Below are 22,889 nucleotides of genomic sequence, written 5' to 3' on the forward strand. Positions count from 1 at the left end.
TAGAGAGGAGAAGTGACTTGGCCAAAGTCTGGGACTGGCAAGAGGAAGGCCCTTTCCACCACAAAATGAATCTTCTCTTTCTTAGTACTGTGAGATTCTAGGATTTTCCTCAGTCAAAAAAATGGGGAGGGAGGGACATGGAGACAGACCAATCCACAATGCAGCACTGGCATTTAAAGATCTTCACAACCTGGCTCCAATCTGCCTTTCCAGTCTCAGTGCAGTCAAACTAACCTTCTTGCCATTCCTTAAACACAAAACTCTATTCCCTATCTCCATGCCTTTGTACCAGTTATCCTACAGGTCTGTTTTCTCTTCACCTCTAACTCTTAGAATATTTACTTTTCTTCAAAGTTCAGTTCAAGTACTACCATCTACATTAAGTCTTCTCTGAGCCCCATCAGCTTCCAGTGCCCCTGGATACATGAATGTACATTTGGTTTGTCTTTATTTGTATATGTTGACTCACCCAATAGGATGCAAGCTCCTTAAGGACAGGGGTTATTCTCCTTTTGCCTCCTGCCACCCCCTCCCCCAATATCCACTGCTTTACCTGCTTTTCATCTCTGTCCAGAGGCAGCTGATACTGAGATTTCTACTTTGACTTCTACTTCCCAAGATGGAGAAGGGAAAGGTTGACTTTGAGCACAATAAATACATGTTGATTGATTAATTGCTGGGATGAGGGTGAGTTCAAGGCTTTAGAGGTTCAGTCAAAGACCTTGGGGTTGAGTAGCCTTTCACACTTATTTTGTAGCCTCTTCAAGATGGAAAAAGTGGCTCAGTGTCCAATATCACTTCAAGAGCTATATATTAATAAAATAGAAGGTGGGCTGTCCATGCCTTCATGGGAAAGGCTAGCACTAATATTTGACCTAAGGAATGTTGGAACAGCCTGACCAAGACCTAGACATAAGCATGCCTAAGGCCACAGACCAATCTATTCCTTCTCCATCACTGTAGATGACACCCACCGTAGAAGTATGGGGTGTGGGCTTCCTTTGGACAGGATTGAGAGGCAACATTCTTTATGGACACACAAAACAGTTACATTTGAGAGGCACTGGTTGCCATGCTTTTCAATGCATTGGAAATCCAGCTTCAGTTCAATTCATGTTTGTTGAGTGGCAATTCTTTGTGCTTCCTATTATGTCTCCAGGAAGGAGTATTTTTTTTCTTTCAACAACTCATATTTTGGGGGCTATTGTATTTTAAAGAGCAGAGATAATTTCATACAGTGTGGCATAATGGCTTTGCTGTCCAAGAACCTGAGTTCAAATCCTACCTCTGACCCTTATCACCTATATATTCCCGGTCAAATCACAACCTCCCTCAGCTATGGTTTCCTCATTGTTAAAGATAAGTCATTTGGATTAGATGGCTTCTGCAGTCCCTTCCAATTATAACTCTAGGATTCTATGTGCTGTATACATTCTTTGGAGGTATCTGCTTGACTAAAATTGTGGGAAGGATTTTTTCCCCTTATAAAACACAAAACTGAAAATTTTCTATTTACCAATTATATTTCCTTCATTTCTCCCACCCTACTCCTTCTCTATGACATTAAACATTTATGGAATAACATCTGTAGGAAAATGTCTATCATTATGATACTTGAAAATAATCTGGACAAAAAGTATGAGCTTTTATAAATAACAATTTTATAAGAGGAAACAATGATACTATACATTATGAGTTCTTTTTCCATTTATCATTGTCTAGCAGACCACCGTATCATCTTTTAACCTTTAAAATTATCTGTCTTTCTAAATTTCCATCTATCTATCTATCTATCTATCTATCTATCTATCTATCTATCTATCTATCTCCTCTCTCTTCCTCCTTTACCAATGCACTTCCTATGATTTTATTTATGTATGAATACATATAATCATATATGCAGTCATAAAGATTTGGATAATTTAGTGTTTAGGTGACTTGCTCAGGATCTCACAGTCAGAGGAAAAAGTAGGAGAATAGTTCTCTATTCAGTACATCATGCTTTCTGTCTCTGTCTCTGTCTTTTCTCTCTCTCTCTCTCTCTCTCTCTCTCTCTCTCTCTCATAACTTTATACACACATACATACATCCATGCTTTTGGATCCAGGTTTGTGATTTCATTAGTATCTAGAACTCTGGTGTAGAAATTCAACAGATGCAGAAAGCTCATATTCATCTATAACTTATAATCATAAAGTATTGTTAGAAGCAAACAGACAAATGACTTCTTTTGGGGGCAATTGTTTGGCATCAGTTAAACTCCTTTAAGAAATCAAGAGTGTCAAAAATTAGCCTTGCTTTGGTCCATTATCCATTTTCAAAGCCAATGTCTTCAACCATCTAGTTGGTTGTGGATTTTGACCTTTTCTCTCCTACAAGTCAATAATCTGATCACCCCTATTATTTAACATTGCACTAGAAACACTAGCAGTAGCAATTAGAGAAGGAAAAGAAATTGAAGGTATTAAAATTGGCAATGAGGAGACCAAGCTGTCACTCTTTGCGGATGATATGATGATCTACTTAAAGAATCCTAGAGAATCAACCAAAAAGCTAGTTGAAATAATCAACAACTTTAGCAAAGTTGTAGGATACAAAATAAACCCACATAAGTCATCAGCATTTATATATCTCTCCAATCCATCTCAGCAGCAAGAATTAGAAAGAGAAATTCCATTTAAAAATCACCCTAGACAATATAAAATACTTAGGAATCTATTTGCCGAAACAAACACAGGAACTATATGAACACAACTACAAAACACTCTCCACACAATTAAAACTAGATCTAAACAATTGGAAAAACATTGATTGCTCATGGGTGGAATGAGCTAACATGATAAAAATGACAATCCTACCCAAATTAATTTACTTATTTAGTGCCATACCCATTGAACTACCAAAAAACTTCTTTACGGAATTAGAAAAAAACATAACAAAGTTCATTTGGAAGAACAAAAGATCAAGGATATCCAGGGAAATCATGAAAAAAAAATGCAAAGGAAGGAGGACTTGTAGTCCCAGATCTCAAACTATACTATAAAGCAGTGGTTATCAAAACAATCTGGTTCTGGCTAAGAGACAGAAAGGAGGATCAGTGGAATAGACTTGGGGTAAATAACTTCAGCAGGACAGTCTATGATAAACCCAAAGATCCCAGTTTTTGGGATCAAAACCCACTTTTTGATAAAAACTGCTGGGAAAATTGGAAGACAGTAACATCTCACACCCTACCAAGATAAACTCAAAATGGGAGAATGACCTGAATATTAAGAAGGAAACTATAAGCAAATTAGGTGAACACAGAATAGTATACATGTCAGATCTTTGGGGAAGGAAAGACTTTAAAACCAAGCAAGAGCTAGAAAAAAATCACAAAATGTAAAATCAATAATTTTGATTACATCAAATTAAAAAGTTTTTGTACAAACAAAATGAATGCATCCAAAATTAGAAGGGAAGCAACAAATTGGGAAACAATCTTCATTACAAAAACATCTGACAAAGATCTAATTACTCAGACTTATAAAGAGCTAAACCAGTTGTACAAAAAATCAAGCCATTCTCCAATTGAAAAATGGGCAAGGGACATGAATAGGCAATTTTCAGTTAAAGAAATCAAAACTATTAATAAGCACATGAAAAAGTGCTCTAAATCTCTAACAACCAGAGAAATGAAAAACAAAACAACTCTAAGGTATCACCTCACACCTAGCAGATTGGCTAACATGACAGCAAAGGGAAGTAATGAATGCTGGAGAGGATGTGGCAAAATCAGGACATTAATGCACTGCTGGTGGAGTTGTGAACTGATCCAGCCATTCTGGAGGGCAATTTGGAACTATGCCCAAAGAGTGCTAAAAGACTGTCTGCCCTTTGATCCAGCCATAGCACTGCTGGGTTTGTACCCCAAAGAGATAATAAGGAAAAAGACTTATACAAGAATATTCATAGCTGCGCTCTTTGTGGTGCCCAAAAATTGGAAAATGAGGGGATGCCCTTCAATTAGGGAATGGCTGAACAAATTGTGGTAGATGTTGGTGATGGAATACTATTGTGCTAAAAGGAATAATAAAGTGGAGGAATTCCATGGAGACTGGAACGACCTCCAGGAATTGATGCAGAGCAAAAGGAGCAGAACCAGGAAAACATTGTACACAGAAACTGATACACCATGGTACAATTGAATGAAATGGACTTCTCCATTAGTGGCAATGAAATGACCCTGAACAACTCGGAGGAACCTACAAGAAAAACCACTATCCACATCCAGAGGGAATACTCTGGGAGTAAAAACACCAAAGAAAAACAACTGCTTGAATACATGGGTTGAAGGCCTATTGTTGGGGATATAGACTCTAAATGAACATCCTAGTGTAAACAACAACATGGAAATGGGTTCTGATCAAGGACACATGTAATACCCAATGAAATTGCCCTTTGGCTGCGGGAAGAGTGGGTGGAGTGGAAGGAGGGAAACAATGTGATTATTGTAATCAAGGAATAATGTTCTAAATTGACTATATAAACTTAATTAAAAAACAAAAACAAAAACAAAAACAAAAAAGTCAATACTCTGCCTGAATTTGAATAGTTGAATCTGAAACAATACCCAGTTTTAAGATGTTTAGTCCATGTGATGCCCAGTGCCTCCCTTCTCTTTTCTTTAAGAGGATTTTCATGATATACAAATCTTTATCCTTTCCATGTTGGAATCATGAACCATATTTCCTAATGGCAGTCAGGGGGAGGATCAGAACCATATTTCCTAATGGCAGTCAGGGGGAGGATCAATAACAAATCTACAATGTTATTAGTTTTGAGCTTTTAAGTAGATAGTCTTATAGATGATCATTCTGGGAATCCTCTGGGTTATTACACTGGAGGCTGGTTTGCCCTACTTGGTAGGTACATTCAGTTTGTTTTCATGAGTTACCTGTAAGCTCCCAGGTTGATGCAGCTGATTCCCAAGTTGTACCTGGACCGGATGAAGCCAGGCTGGATTTCCAGAGCTCGCGTATAGGCTTCAACCGCTTCCTCACTGCGGTCTCCATTGGCCAATGTGGCGCCAAGGCGGTTCCATAATGAATAGTCCTAACAGTGAAGTGAGATGTTTCTAATATTGGTATGAGTCAAGAATGGTAGAGGAAACCATTCTTTTTTTCTCCTTAGAATAATGAAGAGTCATAAAAGTTTATCTAGAGCTAGTCGACATAGACTATAGTGGTGTGACACAATGGGATTAGGGAAAACCATGAACCTTTCTTCCATTTATCTGCCAGTGTCCAAAACTTGACATGCATAAGTCCTCTTTTCATTGTAAATTTCTTTAAATGAACACTTCTATTTCAGGCCTTAAAATAATCCGTTTCTTCTTATTATTAAATACTAGCAACCAAAGTAGCACCTCATTAACAGTGACCATCTTGTCACTAAGTATGTGTATAGCCTGAGAAACTTTAATTATTGTAATGTAATTTCATTAATCAAATACCTTTTAAGTACCTACTATGTGCTAGGAACTAGGGCTACAAATCAATCAGCTAACATTTACTACCTACTATGTGTCAGGGTCTAGGATACAAATCCATTAACTAGCATCTATTTTGGATCCACTGTGTGCCGGGCACTATGTTAGGCCTTGGTGACCCAAAGACAAAAGTGAAACAGTCCTTGCACAGAGGTGGAGGGATGGGGTGGGGTAGGGCAGGAAGGGGCAAAGGCAAATAAACACCCAATTCTTGCTCTCAGGAAGCTGGAGAGCCAATGAACAGGGAACATTATTGTACTTGCCTCTGGCCGAACTGTTAAGGCAGCATTAAATGCATCTATTGCTCGACTGAATTCTCCACTCAAGTGGAACAGCACCCCAAGGCCTGTCTGCAGGTCAGGGTCGATCATCTCTCCATTCTGGTGGGCAGCCTCCAGGTACAGCTCCTTCACTCCTTCCAGGACTGAACTGGAGATACAGTCAAGCACAAATTACTCAGGTTTTCAGAATCGTCCACCTTAGGTTTGTAAAGTGCTTGTGAAACTTTGAATCAGGTTATAAATGTCAGACATTATTTTTATCATTAGTCACAATGAAAAGTCCTCTGCCTATATTAGACCAACAAAATTGGGGGTTCCATTAGGAAGGCGAGGATAGGTCTCAAAGTCCAGGAACTGAGAATTTCAGAGTTGGAAGGGGCATTATTTTATTTTGTCCTATTGGCAATAGGGAACCACTTGGTCCAAGCATTACTTGGATAAGAACTCTCTTTATTGCGTAAGCAAAAAGTAGCCATCCAGGCTACTGACAGGGACCCTGCTACTTCTCAAGGCATATTATCCCTCTTTTAAAAAAACCTCTCATGTTCTGTCTTAGTAACGACTCTGACAGTCAAGGGCTAGGCAGTTGGGGTTAAGTGACTTGCCCAGGTTCATGCACCTAGGAAGTGTCTGAGACCAGATTTGAATCCAGATCTTCTGGATTCCAGGCCTGGCACTCTAGTCACCATGCCACCTAGCTTGTTCAACCATACCACTTTGGGAGAGCTGTGAATACTAGTAGGTTTTTCCTGACATCAAAAAACATTTTCCACTTTGTAACTTCTACCCACTGTTCCTAATTCTGCATTCCTGGCACAAACAGAATAAGTATAATACCTTTTCCACATTATAGCCCCTCAAATATCTGAACACAGCTTGTGAGCCCTCCATGTCTTCTCTGATCCAGACTAAACATGTCCAGCCTCTCCACTAATCTTCATATGACATAAATTCAAGTCTGCACCATCCTGCGTTCCCATCTCTGGATTGTCTGCCTTTATCAATGTCTTTCTTAAAATGCATTGCTGAGAATTGGTCACAACACCGCAGAAGTGTTTCAACAAGGACAGAGGAGAGCAGAGCCCTGACTTCCCTATTGCTGGACATCCTGCCTTTTTCCATTCAGCCCAGGATTTGACTCACTTTTTTGGCCACCATATAACATTGTTGATACATATTGAGCTTGCATTCCATTAAGACTCCCCGGTCTTTTTCAGAGGAATTGTTGCCAACCATGCCTCCTTTACTCCTTGGGCTGCTGAAGTGGAAACTGGCTTTCCTTCATTGCTATGTGGAATGGACCACTCAAACCAGTGGTCTAAATGAATTTCAACGGAATTGAACACTTATTAAATACCTTCTAGGTATTAGTAAGCACCAGGCTAGGGAAATTAAGATAAAAAGACAGTTGTCATCTTCACAGAACTGAGAAACTGGGATCAATTCATCAATTAACAAACATTTATTAAATGTCTGTTATGTGTCAGGCACCATAATAGATGCTGAAAATTGTAGGGTGGAAGAAATATGTATGAATAACACCATTTTGTTAGGCTATGATTAATACATAGCAAACAACCAGAATGCTTTGAGACAAAAGAGGAATTACTTCTTATTGGGCAATCAGAGAAGCAGAGGACGTTGTAGGAAAAGAAAGTTCTTAATGGACAAAAATGATGGTTGAGAGAGTCCATCTGAGTCATGGAGAAAGGATAGCATGTGGTAATGAGTAGAGATTGGGAAGGTTCAGTTTGGTTGAGGCAGAAAGACTGAAGGTAAACACTGTGGAATAAGACTGGGGAGACAGAATGAAGCTATAATTCAATCATTTTACAGTTGTGACTGATTATTCATGATCCCATTTGAGGTTTTCTTTTTCTTTAAAAAAAAACTCTGACTTAGAATTAATATAAGTATTGGTTCCAAGGCAGAAAAATGGTAAGGGGGTTAAGTGACTTGTCCAGGGTCACACAGATAAGAAGTGTCTGAGGCTAGATTTGAATGCAGGGTCTTCCAACTCCAGGTCTGCTGTTTTATCCATGGAGCTATCCAGCTGCCCCCATTTGGGGTTCTCTTGGCAAAGAGTAGTTTTGGCATTTCCTTTCCTAGATCATTTCATAGATGAGAAAACTGACTTGTCCAGGGTCACATAGCTAGTAAGTATTTGAGGTCAGCTTTTCATTCAGTTCTTCCTTGTGCCAGACATGGCACTCTATCTACTGAGTCACCTAACTGCCCTATATAGGTTTCTATATATAAAAGCTGCTAGGTAGCTAGCTTTTATAGAATGCTTTAAGGTTTGTAAAGCATGTCACAAATATTATCTCATTTCATGAGGTAGATGTTAGTATTGTCTCCATTTTACAGATAGGTAAACTGAGTCACACAGAGATTACATGACTGCTCAGTGTCACACAGCTTGTAACTGCCCAAGGCTAGATTTGAACTCAGGTTTTGTTGACTCCAGGCCTTCTATTCCTTGTGCTGCCTACCTACGTGAATTCTAGAGGACTTTAAATAACAAGTTAAGGAGTTTGTATTTTATCCTACAGGGAAACACTGGAGGCTGTTGAGCAGATGAGTGGTGTTATCAGACCTCAACAGGAGAAAAATTATCAGGCAGGAGTATGGAAAGGGGAGATGCTGGAAGCTAGTTAAAAGGCATCTGTAGAGGTTCAGGCAAGTGATAATAAGGACCTGGGAGTCAGCTAAGCAGACTTAAGAGGAGAGTGGCAACATGGTAGGTAGGTGCTTTCACAAAGCTTCTCACATTTATAACAAATCATATGAATATGTTATTGCTGTGTTATATATCAAGTTATGTATATATATAATAAAAATGCATGGAAACCAAAAATGATTGTTGATTATTGATTGGGAGGGTCTAGAATAGAATCTTGGGGGATGCACACACTTAGGAGATGGGAAGAGAAAGATGCATTCATCAAAAAAAAACAAGGAAAGGAGAGTCAGAGAAATAACTAAAGGATGGAGAGAGAGGTGTCATGAGATTCAAGGAAGGGTTGACTGTCAAGAAGGTCAGAGTATTACCACTGTGATATAGTCCACTGGATTTAGCAAATGGGAAAATATTAGTGGCCTTGGATTGAACAGTCTTTGTAGAGGGGCATGAATGGAGCAAGATGGAAGACTGAGTGAATGGTAAGTTAATGGTCGCAAGAACTTTAGATAATTCCAGAACCACAGACTCACTCAATTTCAGAGTTGTATGAGACCTCGGTGGTTGTATAAGATCTCAGTCCCATAGATCAACCCTTTAGCCCAACCCATATATGAAAAGGTATCCTCTTTACCCATGTGCCTGTCAAGTGGTCTTTCAGCCTTTGTTTAGATATTTCCAATGACGGGGTACCCACTATCTCCATAATCAAACTGTTCCATTTTTGGACAGCCCAACTAGGAAATTTTTCTTGCTGTCAAGCTTAAATTTTGCTCTTTCTACCTATTGCTTCTGGTTCTCCCCTGGGAGTCTCCCACAAAACAACCCTTTAGGTACTTGAAGATAGTTATCAATGTTAGATGAAATTTAGACTAAGTCCAAACATGCCAATTTCATTCAAATGATCCTCATGTCGTGGGTTCAGGGGACTTTCCCATCTTGGTGATCCACCATTAGACTCTTTCTAGCTTATCAATACCTTCTTTAAATCTTATTTCCAGAACAGCATCAGATCCTATAGTTGTGGTGTGGCCAAGGCAGGGTCAACTGGAACTATACTTCCTTATTCTCACTTTTTATTTTCTCTCTGATATCACAAGAATTCCAGAAGAGCTCTCCACTTCAGAACCACACACCACTATCTATAATTGGCTTGTGTTCTTCCTTTTAATTTATAAAATAAAACAAGAATGACATTAAGAAAATTAGAAGCTTGGGGATTTCTCTCAACACATGTTACTTGGAAACTGTAGGAAAGTAGGTTTCTTCAATATTCAATACAATGTATTGGTTCTTTTTTTTTAAACCCTTACCTTCCGTCTTAGAATCAATACCGTGTATTGGCTCTAAGGCAGAAGAGTGATAAGGGCTAGGCAATGGGGGTCAAGTGACTTGCCCAGGGTCACACAGCTAGGAAGTGACTGAGGCCAGATTTGAACCTATGACCTCCTGTCTCTAGGCCTGGTTCTCAATCCACTGAGCTACCCAGCTGCCCCCAATGTATTGGTTCTAAGGCAGAAGAGGGGTAAAGGCTAGGCAATGGGGGTTAATTGACATGCTCAGGGATATATAGCTAGGAAATATGAGGTCAAATTTGAACCCAGGACCTACCATCTTTGGGCCTGACTTTCAAACCCCTGAGCCATCCAACTGCCCCAACTAGAGCATTTTCTTAAAAAGATTTTAGATTGTACTGAAAGAAACATTTCTATTTGATCTCAAAATTTGGCCATCTGGAAATAGGGTCAAGAAACACACAAAAAGCAGCAGATTTACCCCCAAGAAAATGAATGGATGGTGGCAGAATTTGGTCAGTTGAACTAGAATTCAATTTGTGTCTTGAAAATGGGGTCTTTGGCTTTCATTCACATTTGTGCATTGATTTTTTCAAACCAAAACCCCACTTAGACTGCTGAGTAATCATTCAGCATCTGCTCAGGTTAGATAAATGGGAGAAAAGGTTACTATGCAGCAGTCAATAAAAGTGTGTGTGTGTGTGTGTGTGTGAATGTGTGTGTGTGTGCACATACGTGTGTAGGGAGAATTTAATCTACACAGAGACTCCCAAGAAAAAGTTTTATTTCTACATTTTAGACTCCATGCCATCGCTGTTCTTTTTTTCCTGTTAAGCATGAATTGGAGCATGCTCATTGAAATTCATCAGGATGATGCTATTGATACCCTTAAATATTACAAAATACATATTGATTTTCACCCAGATATTCTGATTCCTGTATGTATAGGTCCCATGCTGAGATCTTTACAAGCCAAATAGGTGACATGATGGATAGAGAGCCAGGAAGATTCTTCCTAAATTCAAATCTGGTCTCAGACACTTACTAGCTGTGTGACCCTGGGCAAGTTACTGAACCCTCTTTATCTCAGTTTCCTAACCTGTCAAATGATCTGGAGAAGGAAATGTCAAACCACTTCAGTATCTTTGCCAAGACAACCTCAAATGGGGTCAAAAAGAGTCAGATATAATTGCAAAATGACAACAACAAAGGAATGTGGAGGAATTCCACACCAAGCTTTCCCACCCTACCAGCAGGTTTTAGGTTTTGTTTTTTATTTCCCAAATAAAATTAATTTTTAATTTTCCAAATAAAATTTATTTTCCAAATGTGCTTCAAAAAGCTGAGGTTCCTCAGGAGACCATTTCTGGTTTTGCCACAATGTAAAATCCAAATCCAAGGCATTATTATGTTTTGCTTTAGGCAAACTGAAAGGACAAAGCCTTTAATTTAAAAGATGGTAAGAATATTGACATCTCTGAGAGCTTTCAATGTGAATCACATCTTTTTAAAGCTTTGATTCAATGCAATTTCATCCAGTATGCACACTTTATCCTGTCCGCTCTGTGTTGGCACTGTGATAGGGGATGGGGATACAATGACAAAAACAAAGGTTCTTGCCTTTCAGGAACTTACATTCTAATAGGGAAATACATACACAGCTAAGTAGAACCCTGAGTTTGGGGAGCAGAGATTTGGGTTTCAAATTCTGCTTCTGCTACTTACTGACTGTGTGACCCTGGGCAAGTCAATTGTCTGTTTACTCCTCAAGTCCCTTTTATGTAAAATGAGGGAATTGTACAAGAGATGACCTCTAAGGTTCTTTCCAGCTCTATGTCTGTGATTTATCATAATTTATGATCTGTAAGGAGATATGAAATTATTTGAGGAGAGAGAGATGAGGAACAACCATGAGGGACAGGAAAGGCTTTCCTTTGGGGGTGATGCCCAAGTGAAACTTTGAAGGAAACTAAGGATTCTAAGTAATGGTATGTGTCAGGGATGGGGCACAGTCTAGGCAAAGACAGAGGGGCAGAAGATGGAGGCAAGTCTGGCTGAAACCAAAAATGAATGAAGGGAAAATAATGTGAAATACATCTGGGGGCAGCTTGGTGGCTCCAATCCAATAACATCTTATCATTTCTTTTTTTATCCTATGAAGATGCTTTTCTGGAAGGATGCTTTCCTAAAGTCCATTCTGTAGCTGTAAATTGGGAAAACCTTAGCTCAGCTTCCATGGCATGAAACTTCTCCTGATCCCCTCTTCCCCCCTAGCTCCTAATGCCCATCTTCTGTTGCTTTGTATGGATTTTGTATGTCTGGATATTTAGATACTGTCTCACCCAGTAGAATGTAAACTCCTTGAGGGCAGGGACTGATTCAGTTTGATCTTTAAATCCCCAGCTCATAGCACAGTGCCTGGTATGGAGTAGATTATTAGTAAAGGCTTGCTGATTGCCCAAATCAACTCTAAGATGAATACAGATGCTTAGTAATTGAATATAACATTGAGTAGGATGGATACCTGTCAACTGGTGACTTTGACATCCTCCGAGTTGGCCCTGGAGATGCCTTTTTGTTCTTCACTAAATATTTATATTTGGGATTTTGCCTAATCCAATTCTTCAGAGTGCTGCAAGCATCTTGTTGATGGCCAGTATTGGTATAACTCACAGCCAAGGCCATTAGAGCCTTGAGGTTGTTCGGCTGTAATTCTAAGCACCTGAGAGAAGGCAAAAAGAGAAGAAAGAGGCTCTTTTAGAGTTCTTTTTTTTTTTACAAGACAATTAGCAAAGCCAACACATTATCAGAATAATTATTAATTGATCTGAATTACATTGTTAAGTTTGACAAAATTCTGGAGGAGTGATGAGTGGGGAGTAGTATAGGAGAAAGTGCTCTGGCTCTTGAGTTCATATTTTGAGTTCAGATCTAAGTTCAAATCCTACCTTTGGTGCTTATTATCTGTGTGACTTTGTACAAGTCACTTGACATCCGTTCCACTTCCCATTCCCTCCCTTCTCCCTATAGAAGAATGGGGAAAGAAGAGTAGACTTCTTTGTCTACTTTTCAAAGGCCAGTCTTTGAGGTCCCTTCTAGCTCTAGGTATGAGATAGCATAGTGGATAGAGCACTCCACTGGGAGTCAGTAAAGACTAGTTTGAATCCTGACTCATTTATTTGTTCCCTGTATCACCTTATGCAAGTCACTTATCTTTCTCACCTTAAGTCTCCTCATTTATAAAATGGGAATAATAATTGTACTTCCAGGGAAGCTGGGTGCCTCTGTGGACAAAGAACCAGACTTGGAGATGAGAAGTCTTGGGTTCAAATTTGGATGCAAACACTCACTAGCTGTAAGACCATGAACAAGTCACTTAACCTCCAAATACCTAGCTTTTACCATTCTTTTGCCTTGGAATCAAAACTTAGTGTTGATTTTAAGAGAGAAGGTAAATGTTTCATAAAAAATAATAATAGCACTTCCATCATATGATTAAGCATGATAATATAACTTTTTGTTTAATCATTTTTTACTCATGCCCAACTCTTTTGACTCCTTTTAGGATTTTCTTGGTAGAAATACTAGAATGTTTTTTCCATTATCCAGCTCATTTGACATATGAGGAAACTGAGGCAAATAAGATTAAGTGACTTGTCCAGGACCATACAGCTAGTAAGTGTTTGCAGTCAGATTTGAACTCAGGAAGATGAATCTTCCTGAATCCAGGCCTGGTACTGTGTCCCCCAAGCTGCCCTTAAATATATAAAGTGCTTTGCAAAACTTAAAGTGACATATAAATGACATATAAAGTGACAAATAAATGATGATAATGATGATTCTATCATCTGGAAAACTGGATAGAATATTTACCCATTTGGAAATTGGGACATACTTTAGGTTCTTTTAGGGTACTTAACCATAACCTTCCTAATTTCACATTGGCTTTCTTCACACTCTAATCTTAAACTTTTAAAATATGGGAGTAAATTGAGCATGGATGACCCATTGCTCACTGTCATGCAGTAGTTTTTCTATGAAAAAAAAAGAATGTGACCATCTTAATTGATGCCCAGTCACACAGAATCTAAATATATATTTGGCCAAATAGAGATACAAGCTGGTACCTATTCCTGGGCAATTTCTGCAGGCAAAGCTGGGAAATTCCCATGATGTCAGATGCCTAGTCAAAGTTGGCAGGAATGTCAGGTCACTGCTGCTCCTGCTGTCTCTCTTTTTGAACCAGACCCATAATTTTATTAGTCTATGGAGCTCCTGGCAAGAAAAGTCCTTTTCCGATGCAGATAGGCACCTGTCTGGCAACTTCCACAGCCTTAGAGAATCTCTTGGGATTAAGGAGAGGCTAAACAATTTCCTCAGTACTCCACAGACATTAGGTGTCAGGGGAAGGACTTGAACTCTAGTCTTTCTGACTCCTAGGTCAGGCCTCTGTTCAGTTTGCCATTTCCCCTCTTTATAGTCTATCTAAAAAAGGCATGTCAATACATGGAGGACTATTTCTAATCATCCCTTAGGGCAGTGATGGTGACACTTTTAGAGACTGACTGCTCAAACTGTAACCCTCACTCTGCATGTGAGCCCCTGGTTTACCCCAGTAAGGGGAGGAAGGAACACTCCCATTGGGCTGCTAGGCAGAGGGGTGGGTGATAGGAAAAATGTCCTCAGGTGGGCTTGAGGAGGGGGAGGGAAGCAGCCCCTTCAGGCACACGTGCCATAGTTTCACCAACATGGTTCTAGGGCAATTCTGACCACCCAGAAGCTCAGAAGCATCTAGACTATTGTCATGGGACATTTTTCTTGGCTTTGGTGCTATGACCAAATTGTTTAAGGTTGCATGTAGGTGCCATGACGCAACAGTAAGAATTTTTATTTCTAGACTAGTTTTTTTTTTTTGTTTCTGGATATTATCAGCATCAACAGCAACAAACATTTATTGGGTTCCTGTGGTAGAGAATGGTCCTGTGCTGGGCACTGAGCAGGCAGATCATATTAAGCCAAATCATTAGCGGATTTGGGGATACATTGCTTTGGCTGTGTAGATAACTAACCTAATCGCATGCATAGATAATCTAATTAGGGGATTCAGTCTGGGGGTTTATAATAAAAGATAAATGCATTAGGAAGTGGGTTGTAAAGAGTGCAAGGAAAACTTGCTGTCTTGGCATAAATACTGTATTTATACATGGGATAATTATACTTCTAAGTTCCTAAAAATCAGATCCAGAAATTCCTTTTTGAAGGACCAAAAGACCTAGCATTCAGGAGGGAATTAATATAGATAAGTGCAAACACATGCATGTATACATATTATAATTTTCCTTCCCCTCACAATGTAACTATGTGTGTTTAGATGACAAACAATTAGAATAATAGATGGAAAGTTGGTTTTGGAATCAGAGATCAAGATTCATTTCCTATCTCTGGCACATACTGGCTATGTGACCTTGGGGATATAACTTATTTGATCTGGGTCTTACAATTCTAATCTGAAAAATGAAAGGGTTTTACTAGATGACCTTTAAGACCCTTCAGCTCCGCATCTATGATCCTAGGTTCTGAAGATACAGAGAACTTTATGCCCCGCATTGGTCCAGGGAATCTCCACACCAGCACCACAACTGTAGAGATAGAAGGGACCTCAGGTCGTCTAGTTTAACTATTTCATTTTACAAATGAGGAAACTCAGGCCCAGAGAGGTTAAGTAACTTATCCAGTGATCATCAGTGATCATAAGAGGTGAGATCTGAATGCAGGTTCCCATACATCAAAGTCAGTCTTCTTTAGAAACTAAAAAATGGGAACTTTAAGATAAAGCCATATTTTCTTTATGGGTTCCTTATGCCTGTCATCCCACTGACATCCCTTTTTTTGGGAAAAGGCTTTGGCTTATTTTGTAGGGGATAAGAATATTGCTGTTTCCTACAAAGATAGGAAACAAAACATTATTTTTGATCTATCCTTTGGGTGTCAGGTATAAGTGGCATTTCTGCTCTCTATTAAAAAATCCAAATATATAAAGCTATAGATTTCTCTCTCTATCAGTATTATTCATCTATACATCTCTGCCTCTCTGTATCTCTCTCTGTCTCTGTCTCTTTTTTACTTTGTCTCTCTTTGCCTCTGTCTGTCCGTCTCTTTTTGTCTGTACATTTATCTAATTAAGGAAATATTGGAATCAATCAGAGAGAAACAGGAGGAATCCATTAGTTAAGAGCCTGCAGAGTCCTTGGTTTACACTTAGCTTCATCTACCTCTGGAGGGCGACGATGGCAGCTTGTTCATTCTCATTCTCTGCCTGGGTTACACCCAGAAATTGCCAGGCCTGTGAAGACAAAAATTGATGTCAATGTGGAGTGTAAATCAAGGGAAAACCCAATCCTCCAGTGGTGTGAGTTCTAGTCCACTCTTCTCTCAGTGACCTGTATCGGTGAAGATATTTAAGCAAGAAGGGAGAGAGATGACTCTCATTTCTTCCTTTAAATTTTCCTGTGACCTAGATTTGCAGAATCTTTGAGTTGGTGGAGATCCAGGAAATCACAGTCTAATCTTTTACCCACTGCAGGAATGCCCTCTATGACAGGATTATAGGAAGCTCAGCAGTCAAATGTCCTACCTACTCGTATGGTGATGAAATGAAAAACTAGAACAATTAAGTGACTTGTCCAAAGATGCACGGGCAAGAACAATCTGAAGCAAGACTGAATCTTTGACTTGAGAGCTGCTGCATGAGCAGAACCTCTTGGGCGCACTTTTGTCCCTCACTGTCTAAATGCTCATCCAGCTTCTATTCAAACATTCATGGGCCATGTGTCTAGAAAAGATGTACAGATCCTTCTCTCTAGTTAGTGTTACCTATGGATAAACTGGTTGGCTGGTTGTTGTTTTTCAAACTTGAAGGGAACCAAAATGACATCATCTATGATACCTTTTGACTTGAACATGAGTTGGATTTAAGTGGAGTTGTGCAAAGTCATTAGCCTCACTCTCTCTTCCAGAATCATGGAAGTCTAGTGGCAAGACAAAGGTTGAGATGACTGATGATGGATAGGAGTGTAGTGGATGACTTTGGTCTCTTCCAAGTCTAGACAAGGTCTAAGAGCCTCAGAGTGGTTCATCAAGTTACCTTCATGGCAAATTCTCCTCTGTCTTTTCCATTGGGGGGAAGCTGTCACATGCCTGGAGCAGAAACCCCTCTAACTAAAAAAAATCCCACGAAAGATAAGCAGCCCTGAACAGTCTTCATATCAGTCCTCACTGAACATTTACAACTTTTCAGGAATTTGCATTTTAATTGGAGAGATAACATATAGAAGGGAGCATATAGAACCTCATATCAGAGGTACTAGTCTTCCCTAAGCACCTCATACATGCCTTTGTATAAACTAAAGGAAAGGAAGAACTTTAAATGCCCAGTGGAAGACTACCTACCTACCTACCTATCTATCTATCTATCTATCTATCTATCTATCTATCTATCTACCCACACATTTACATGTGTATATACACATATATATCTATGGAACAATGTAGAATCTTGTTATAATTATGTATATTTATTTATGTATTATATATATATATATATACATATATATATATATATATATATACTCATACATTCCCTACAAAAACTCACACACACACAGAGTTTTCTTTTTAGTGCCATTCTATGATTTCATCAGAGTAGAGAGTTTCCAGTATGGAAACTACCTTCATTGATGCATTTGACAACTTATCCATAATCGATATATAGTCTAAGAACCTTGCCTGGGCCTTGGAGAGGTTGTGATTTTTCCAAACTCAGACAGCTAGTAAATGTTAGAGGCAGCACTTGAACTCGGATCTTGCTGATGTCAAGGTCAACTTTGCCTCTCTGCCTCTCATATATATGTTGACTCTAGAACCATAGAGATGGATATACTCCCAGGAGTAGGATTTAGAGGGAGAAAAGGGGATGACAGAACTTATCGATTCTACTTTTATAATCAATGAAGTTTATGTCTGGTGAGAGGAAATGACTTACTCATAGTCATTTCCTGAAAGTCAAATGAACAAGTGAATAAACAATTACTAAGTGCCAGCTATTACCCTGACACTGTGTTAAATACAGTATTACAAGTACAAGCAAAAGGATAGCTCCTGCCCTCAAGGAGGGAAATATAAGGGAAAGAATTGGGATTCAAACCCTTATCCTTTAATTCCAAATCTAGGACTCAAAAATCATCTATCTGGATCTCTTTCTTTACAAATGAGGAAGCCAACACACAGAAATATTCATGATCATACTGTGTATTAGAAGCTGTCCCATCTCATCTTCAAGGCTTCACTCATTCCAGTACTCCATTTACTAGCTCCTCCCTATCTTTGATTTCTGAGAACTTCAATTAGGTGCCATCAAATATAAAGATAAATTAGATATTTATGAGACAAGGGCTCTGAAGGACACATGCTTAGTTGAAGTCTGGTTAACGTTAGAAAGGGCTCCAATACCAGATAATAAATAGTAAACCCTCCTGAGTGACAGGAAGATTTCCCCCCCAGTAGTTTCATTCAGTGCTGCTGGCCCAGAAGCAGACTGATAAACATCTCTTCCAACAAAACCAAGGGCAAAACAGTTAGATTCCCACTGAAGTATAATTACAACTTTATCTTCCTTTTCCTCGCAGGTTATTTATTGTATATGCCAGATGGGCTCTAACATTGCAAATAAAACCTGCTTAGGAATGATCTCTCCCAGTCTCCTACCCCCCACTGTAGTTCTCCATCTAGATGATCTGTGATTCCTCCATGCCCTCCCTTTATAAATAGCCTGTACAGCAACCTCCATGTTGGCATCCTCATTCCAATGTAGTGGGAGGACCTTTTAAGTCAAAATGGAAGTGACATCCTTCTCCTTAGGATATTGTCCAGGGTTTGGGATATGTCTATGTCATTTGGCCCCCTTAAAACTTGCTATCTCTGGGATCAGAGATTTAGACCTGAAAGGGACCTCGGCTCCACATTTTATAGATGGGGAAAATGAAGCCCTATGGGAAAAGGTCACTTGCTTAAAGTCAGTGGAAGCATTGATCCCAGACCCAGCTTTCTTTCCATTTCTAATGATTAGAGAATTGGGTAAGGATCAGGAAATTCTGGTTCTCTTCTGGTTCTGTCACTTATGTTGGAAAGTACCCTTCATTTCCCTGATCTCAATTTTTTAATCTATAAAATATGGGGTTATGTTATGCAACCTCTCTAGCTTCTTTGAGATATAGTATGGTCGAATGAATTCTATGTTAGATTTAAGATCTGGATGAGCTGGACTCAAATTACACTTGAGATAGTCACCATATACTAAATGACTTTGGGCATGCCATTAACCCCTGTTTGCTTCAGTTTCCTCATCTGTAAAATGAGGATATTCCACAGGGTTCTCTTTAGGATTGAATGAGATAATGTATGTAAAGTGTTTTATAAGCCTTAAAGAGGCTCAGTTATGCCAGCCACTACTAGCATTCTGGTTCTAAGATCTTTGATGACCATCAGCTTTATATTGCCTGTAAGGATTTTTGTTTGGACCTCCTCTCCTCAGATAGTTTGGTTTTTCAATTTCATTTAGCTTTGTGTTTAGGGGAGGGGAAATCAGGATAAAGTCATAGTCAGTGTCCACTGGATAGTGGATAGTTATTGGAGGTAGGATGACTTGTGTTTAAGACCTTCCTATAACACTGGCTTAGTGATTTTGCAGAAGTCACTTTCAGTCCTAAGTGATCCAGGCAATTCTCTGAGATAAGACATAGATGGATGACCAATTTGTCTTTATGGATAGAATTTCTACACCAGAAATTCCCCACATTAATGAAATCACTGGACCATTCCCATCTCCTTTACTACTAACTGGGTCCTCAGCAAAAAGATCCCCCTTGAACCCTGTCATAACTTTTGATCCCCAATGAAATGCTGTCCTTTCACAGGAATGCAGCCAATAGGATTATTTAAAACATTTTATTCCTCCACTGTAGAGAGACATTCAAATTCTACCTAATGGAAGGAAGAACTTGATTCTTTCTGCTCACCCTCTGAATGACCAAGGCTGAAGACTACTCCCTTGTGACTATTTCTTTCAGGCAATTTCAACACAGGAGAACTTAGCAGCTCTTGTGCTTGTTCACTCTGCCTATTGCAAGGCACTCCAAGTATTTATAGGAGGATTATTTGTAGTTGTGTATTTGTCTCATTTAACAGAGTACACTGAGAACTACCCTTGGAACAAACAATAGCAATTCTGCAAAGTTGGAGAAGTCACAGGAGGGAGATGCCTCTCAGGAGTCAGAGAACCAGGGTCCAATCCTACACCTGCTACTTACTGCCTGTGTGATCCTGGGCAAGTCACTTCTCCTCAATAGATTTTAGTTCCTTTATTTGTAAAATGAGAGAATTTATGTTAAGGACCACCAAGGTCTCTTCTTGCTCTAGCTCTATTATCCTCTATATAAAAGAGTTCATCTCTCTTGGGTGCTGAGGTTAGTCTGCCAGGTGGGTAGTTCAGACTATCCCATCTCATTTCTCAATACAACTCTATCAGACTTAAGAGAAATCTTTTTCTTTGTTTCTTAAAAGCTCAAAGCATCAAAGGACTTTAAGGAGCAACATACTCTCCTCAGAGTAGCACCTACCCTTCTGTATTTTCTCCCTCTTTCCTTTCTTCCTTCTTTCCTGTAAATTCATTAGTGCAGGGAATTCTGGAGATGGAATTTCCCTCTACTACTAGATCAATACCTACTCTGATTGGTAGTCTTAGAGAGTGGAATAGGTCAGGGACAGGTTAAATGACTTGCCCAAGGTCATATAGCCAGTATGTCAGAGATGGAACTTCAAATCAGGGCTCAATGACCAATATGCTTGGCCAATGACACATCTCTTTCCACTCTACCACATCTACCTCACCCATGGCTTTTCCCTGGAGAAGAGAGGAGATACCTCAGCATCCCCAGGGTCCTGGAGGATTGCTGCTTCCATGAACAGTATAGTAACAGGTAAGTCTCCTTCCTTCAGCCTTTTCAATCCTTCTTCAAAAGCTCCAGGCCAGTCTTTAAAAGGATTTTCTGTGTGAAAGTAGTACCCCTGTGACACACAGAAGAAAGAAATGAGTTATTCATTCATCTAGCCCCTAAAAAGATAGAAGCTATATTTTCTTTTGTAAAAAGTCTGAGAAGAGACCTTAATTCTCTACATGACTCTTTTAATGATGCTAAACTACTTCCTGATGAAGAAGTCAGTTTTTTAAGGAAGCATTTTATACCTGTGATGATGTCTGGCTGAGAATTACGGAACATCTCACTCTCAGAAAACTCTAAATGGCAACTTGCTAAAAGGACAAGGGAGAGAGGCATGGTGGGCGTATGAGTGTGTGTGTGTGTGTATATGTATATATATATATATATATATATATGTATAAATATATGCCTGTAAAAATGAGCATAAAGTCTTCATCAAGGATACATACTTTGGGTCAAAAAAGGAGGTGGGACAAACATATTGCAATAGTGAGGAGTTAAGATATGGGCAGTCCAAGCACTATGCTACTAATAAAATAATCAGCTAACGTTTTGTAAGTGACAGGCATTGTATTAGGCATGAGAGTCTGTGAAATAAGAAGAGTCAGAGGAGGATCAGCACCTTGGTCAGATCCACTGTGAAGGGTTCATGAAAACACATAACACAGGGTACAAAGGCATGTGATTTGCACTTGAGAATGGAGTGCTCATGCCAATAAGATCAGAACTTCATTGGAGTACCAAAATATGTTTACACTTCTTCCAGAGGTTGGGCAACATGGTGCAAGTTTGGGGGAAACTTGGATCTAAAGTATTTTTTAAAAAGCATTAACTACAGACCTAGAAATTTGTGGGTTGCGGAGTTGGCTCTCTGTTCTACTCATTCATTTCCTGAGAGTTTCTATCAAGAAAAATTCTGAGGATCCCTCTGGGGACTTTACCTTTTATTTCTTTAAAAAATTTTAGATGCAGACAGGATACTTCAACAAGAGCACCTCAGTGACCTATACAAGGTCAAAATGAGTAATACATTCCTTGTAGTATTTGCCTACTATTCTCATCTACCAGTCTTCCTAAGTTACTGGCAACTTTTATGCAGCCACTAGAACAGTGTTTTGTATGTAGAGACTGTTTGACTGAGGTGGGTAGAGAGGATGGAGACAAAAGGATGGTGTAGTTATCTTTATTCTCTTATATCTGAGCCTCAAAAAAAATAGTCAGGACTCTGAGAGTAGCCAGAAGGCAGGACAGGTTGGCCATAATTTGGCTGCCCCAAGGTCTGTCAATCAAACAGAAATGAAACAAAAGAGGCAAATTCCCATGTGGTAGCCATCATAAATGGGAATGATTTTCAGGATGGGTTTTTAAAGAAAACAATAATAAAATGAAGGTGAGGTCAATGACAACATTCCATTTAGCTCAGTTTGCTATGCTGGCTTCCTGTTTAATCCTAGAATTTCCCCCCAGATCATGGACGACTATTTTATATCTTAGCATGTTGACATGTAACCTCCTTTTGGAAGCCATCTCTAATTCCTCCTATATCCCCTTCAGTTCTTCCTGTATTTTAGTCCCTGTATTCATGCTGCATTTCCTAGTGGAATGCAAACTTCCTTAAAACAAGGTCTGTATTGGTTTTGTCTTTACATCTACCACAAAGCCTGGTGCTTAAGATATCCTTATGGAATTGAACTGAATTACATTGAGTTTAATGGATGTGTGCTAAAAGATATGAGAAAAAACAATTATATTGCTCAGGCCCTGCATTCAATAGTTACCTTCTCACTAGCTGAAATCGTCACTTGATTTTGGGCTTCTTGGTTCTCAGATATCCAGTTTCTTCGAGCCATTTCTTCCCATTCTGCTTGCATCTTATCCCAAAACTCTGTGTCTGACTAAAGAGACAGAGGAAATATAGACATATTTAAGGAGATGCTAGAATAGGTGGTTCTAGAATAGAATATGTAATTCCTTGTGACCTTTCTTGTCAGCCCCATTCCTCCTGAATCTGTATCTCTTTCCACCCTATCCTTTCATTGTGCCTCCATT

General features: G+C 39.2%; 1 protein-coding gene across 9 annotated transcripts in view; it reads right to left on the minus strand.

Moving 5' to 3' along the window:
- PEX5L (peroxisomal biogenesis factor 5 like) overlaps positions 1-22,889 on the minus strand; it is a 298,559-nt gene that overhangs the window by 9,623 nt on the left and 266,047 nt on the right. For all 9 annotated transcript variants that reach the window (XM_007501983.3, XM_007501982.3, XM_056807668.1 and 6 more), the window contains 6 exons: positions 22,619-22,735; positions 20,764-20,907; positions 16,059-16,129; positions 12,311-12,508; positions 5,794-5,959; positions 4,937-5,094 (listed from right to left, as the gene is read on the minus strand). In XM_007501983.3, the coding sequence (XP_007502045.1) occupies positions 4,937-5,094; positions 5,794-5,959; positions 12,311-12,508; positions 16,059-16,129; positions 20,764-20,907; positions 22,619-22,735 (854 nt within the window). The remainder of the gene's footprint in view (positions 1-4,936; positions 5,095-5,793; positions 5,960-12,310; positions 12,509-16,058; positions 16,130-20,763; positions 20,908-22,618; positions 22,736-22,889) is intronic.

This window comes from Monodelphis domestica, chromosome 8 (assembly GCF_027887165.1).
Source record: "Monodelphis domestica isolate mMonDom1 chromosome 8, mMonDom1.pri, whole genome shotgun sequence".
Lineage (NCBI taxonomy): Eukaryota > Metazoa > Chordata > Mammalia > Didelphimorphia > Didelphidae > Monodelphis > Monodelphis domestica.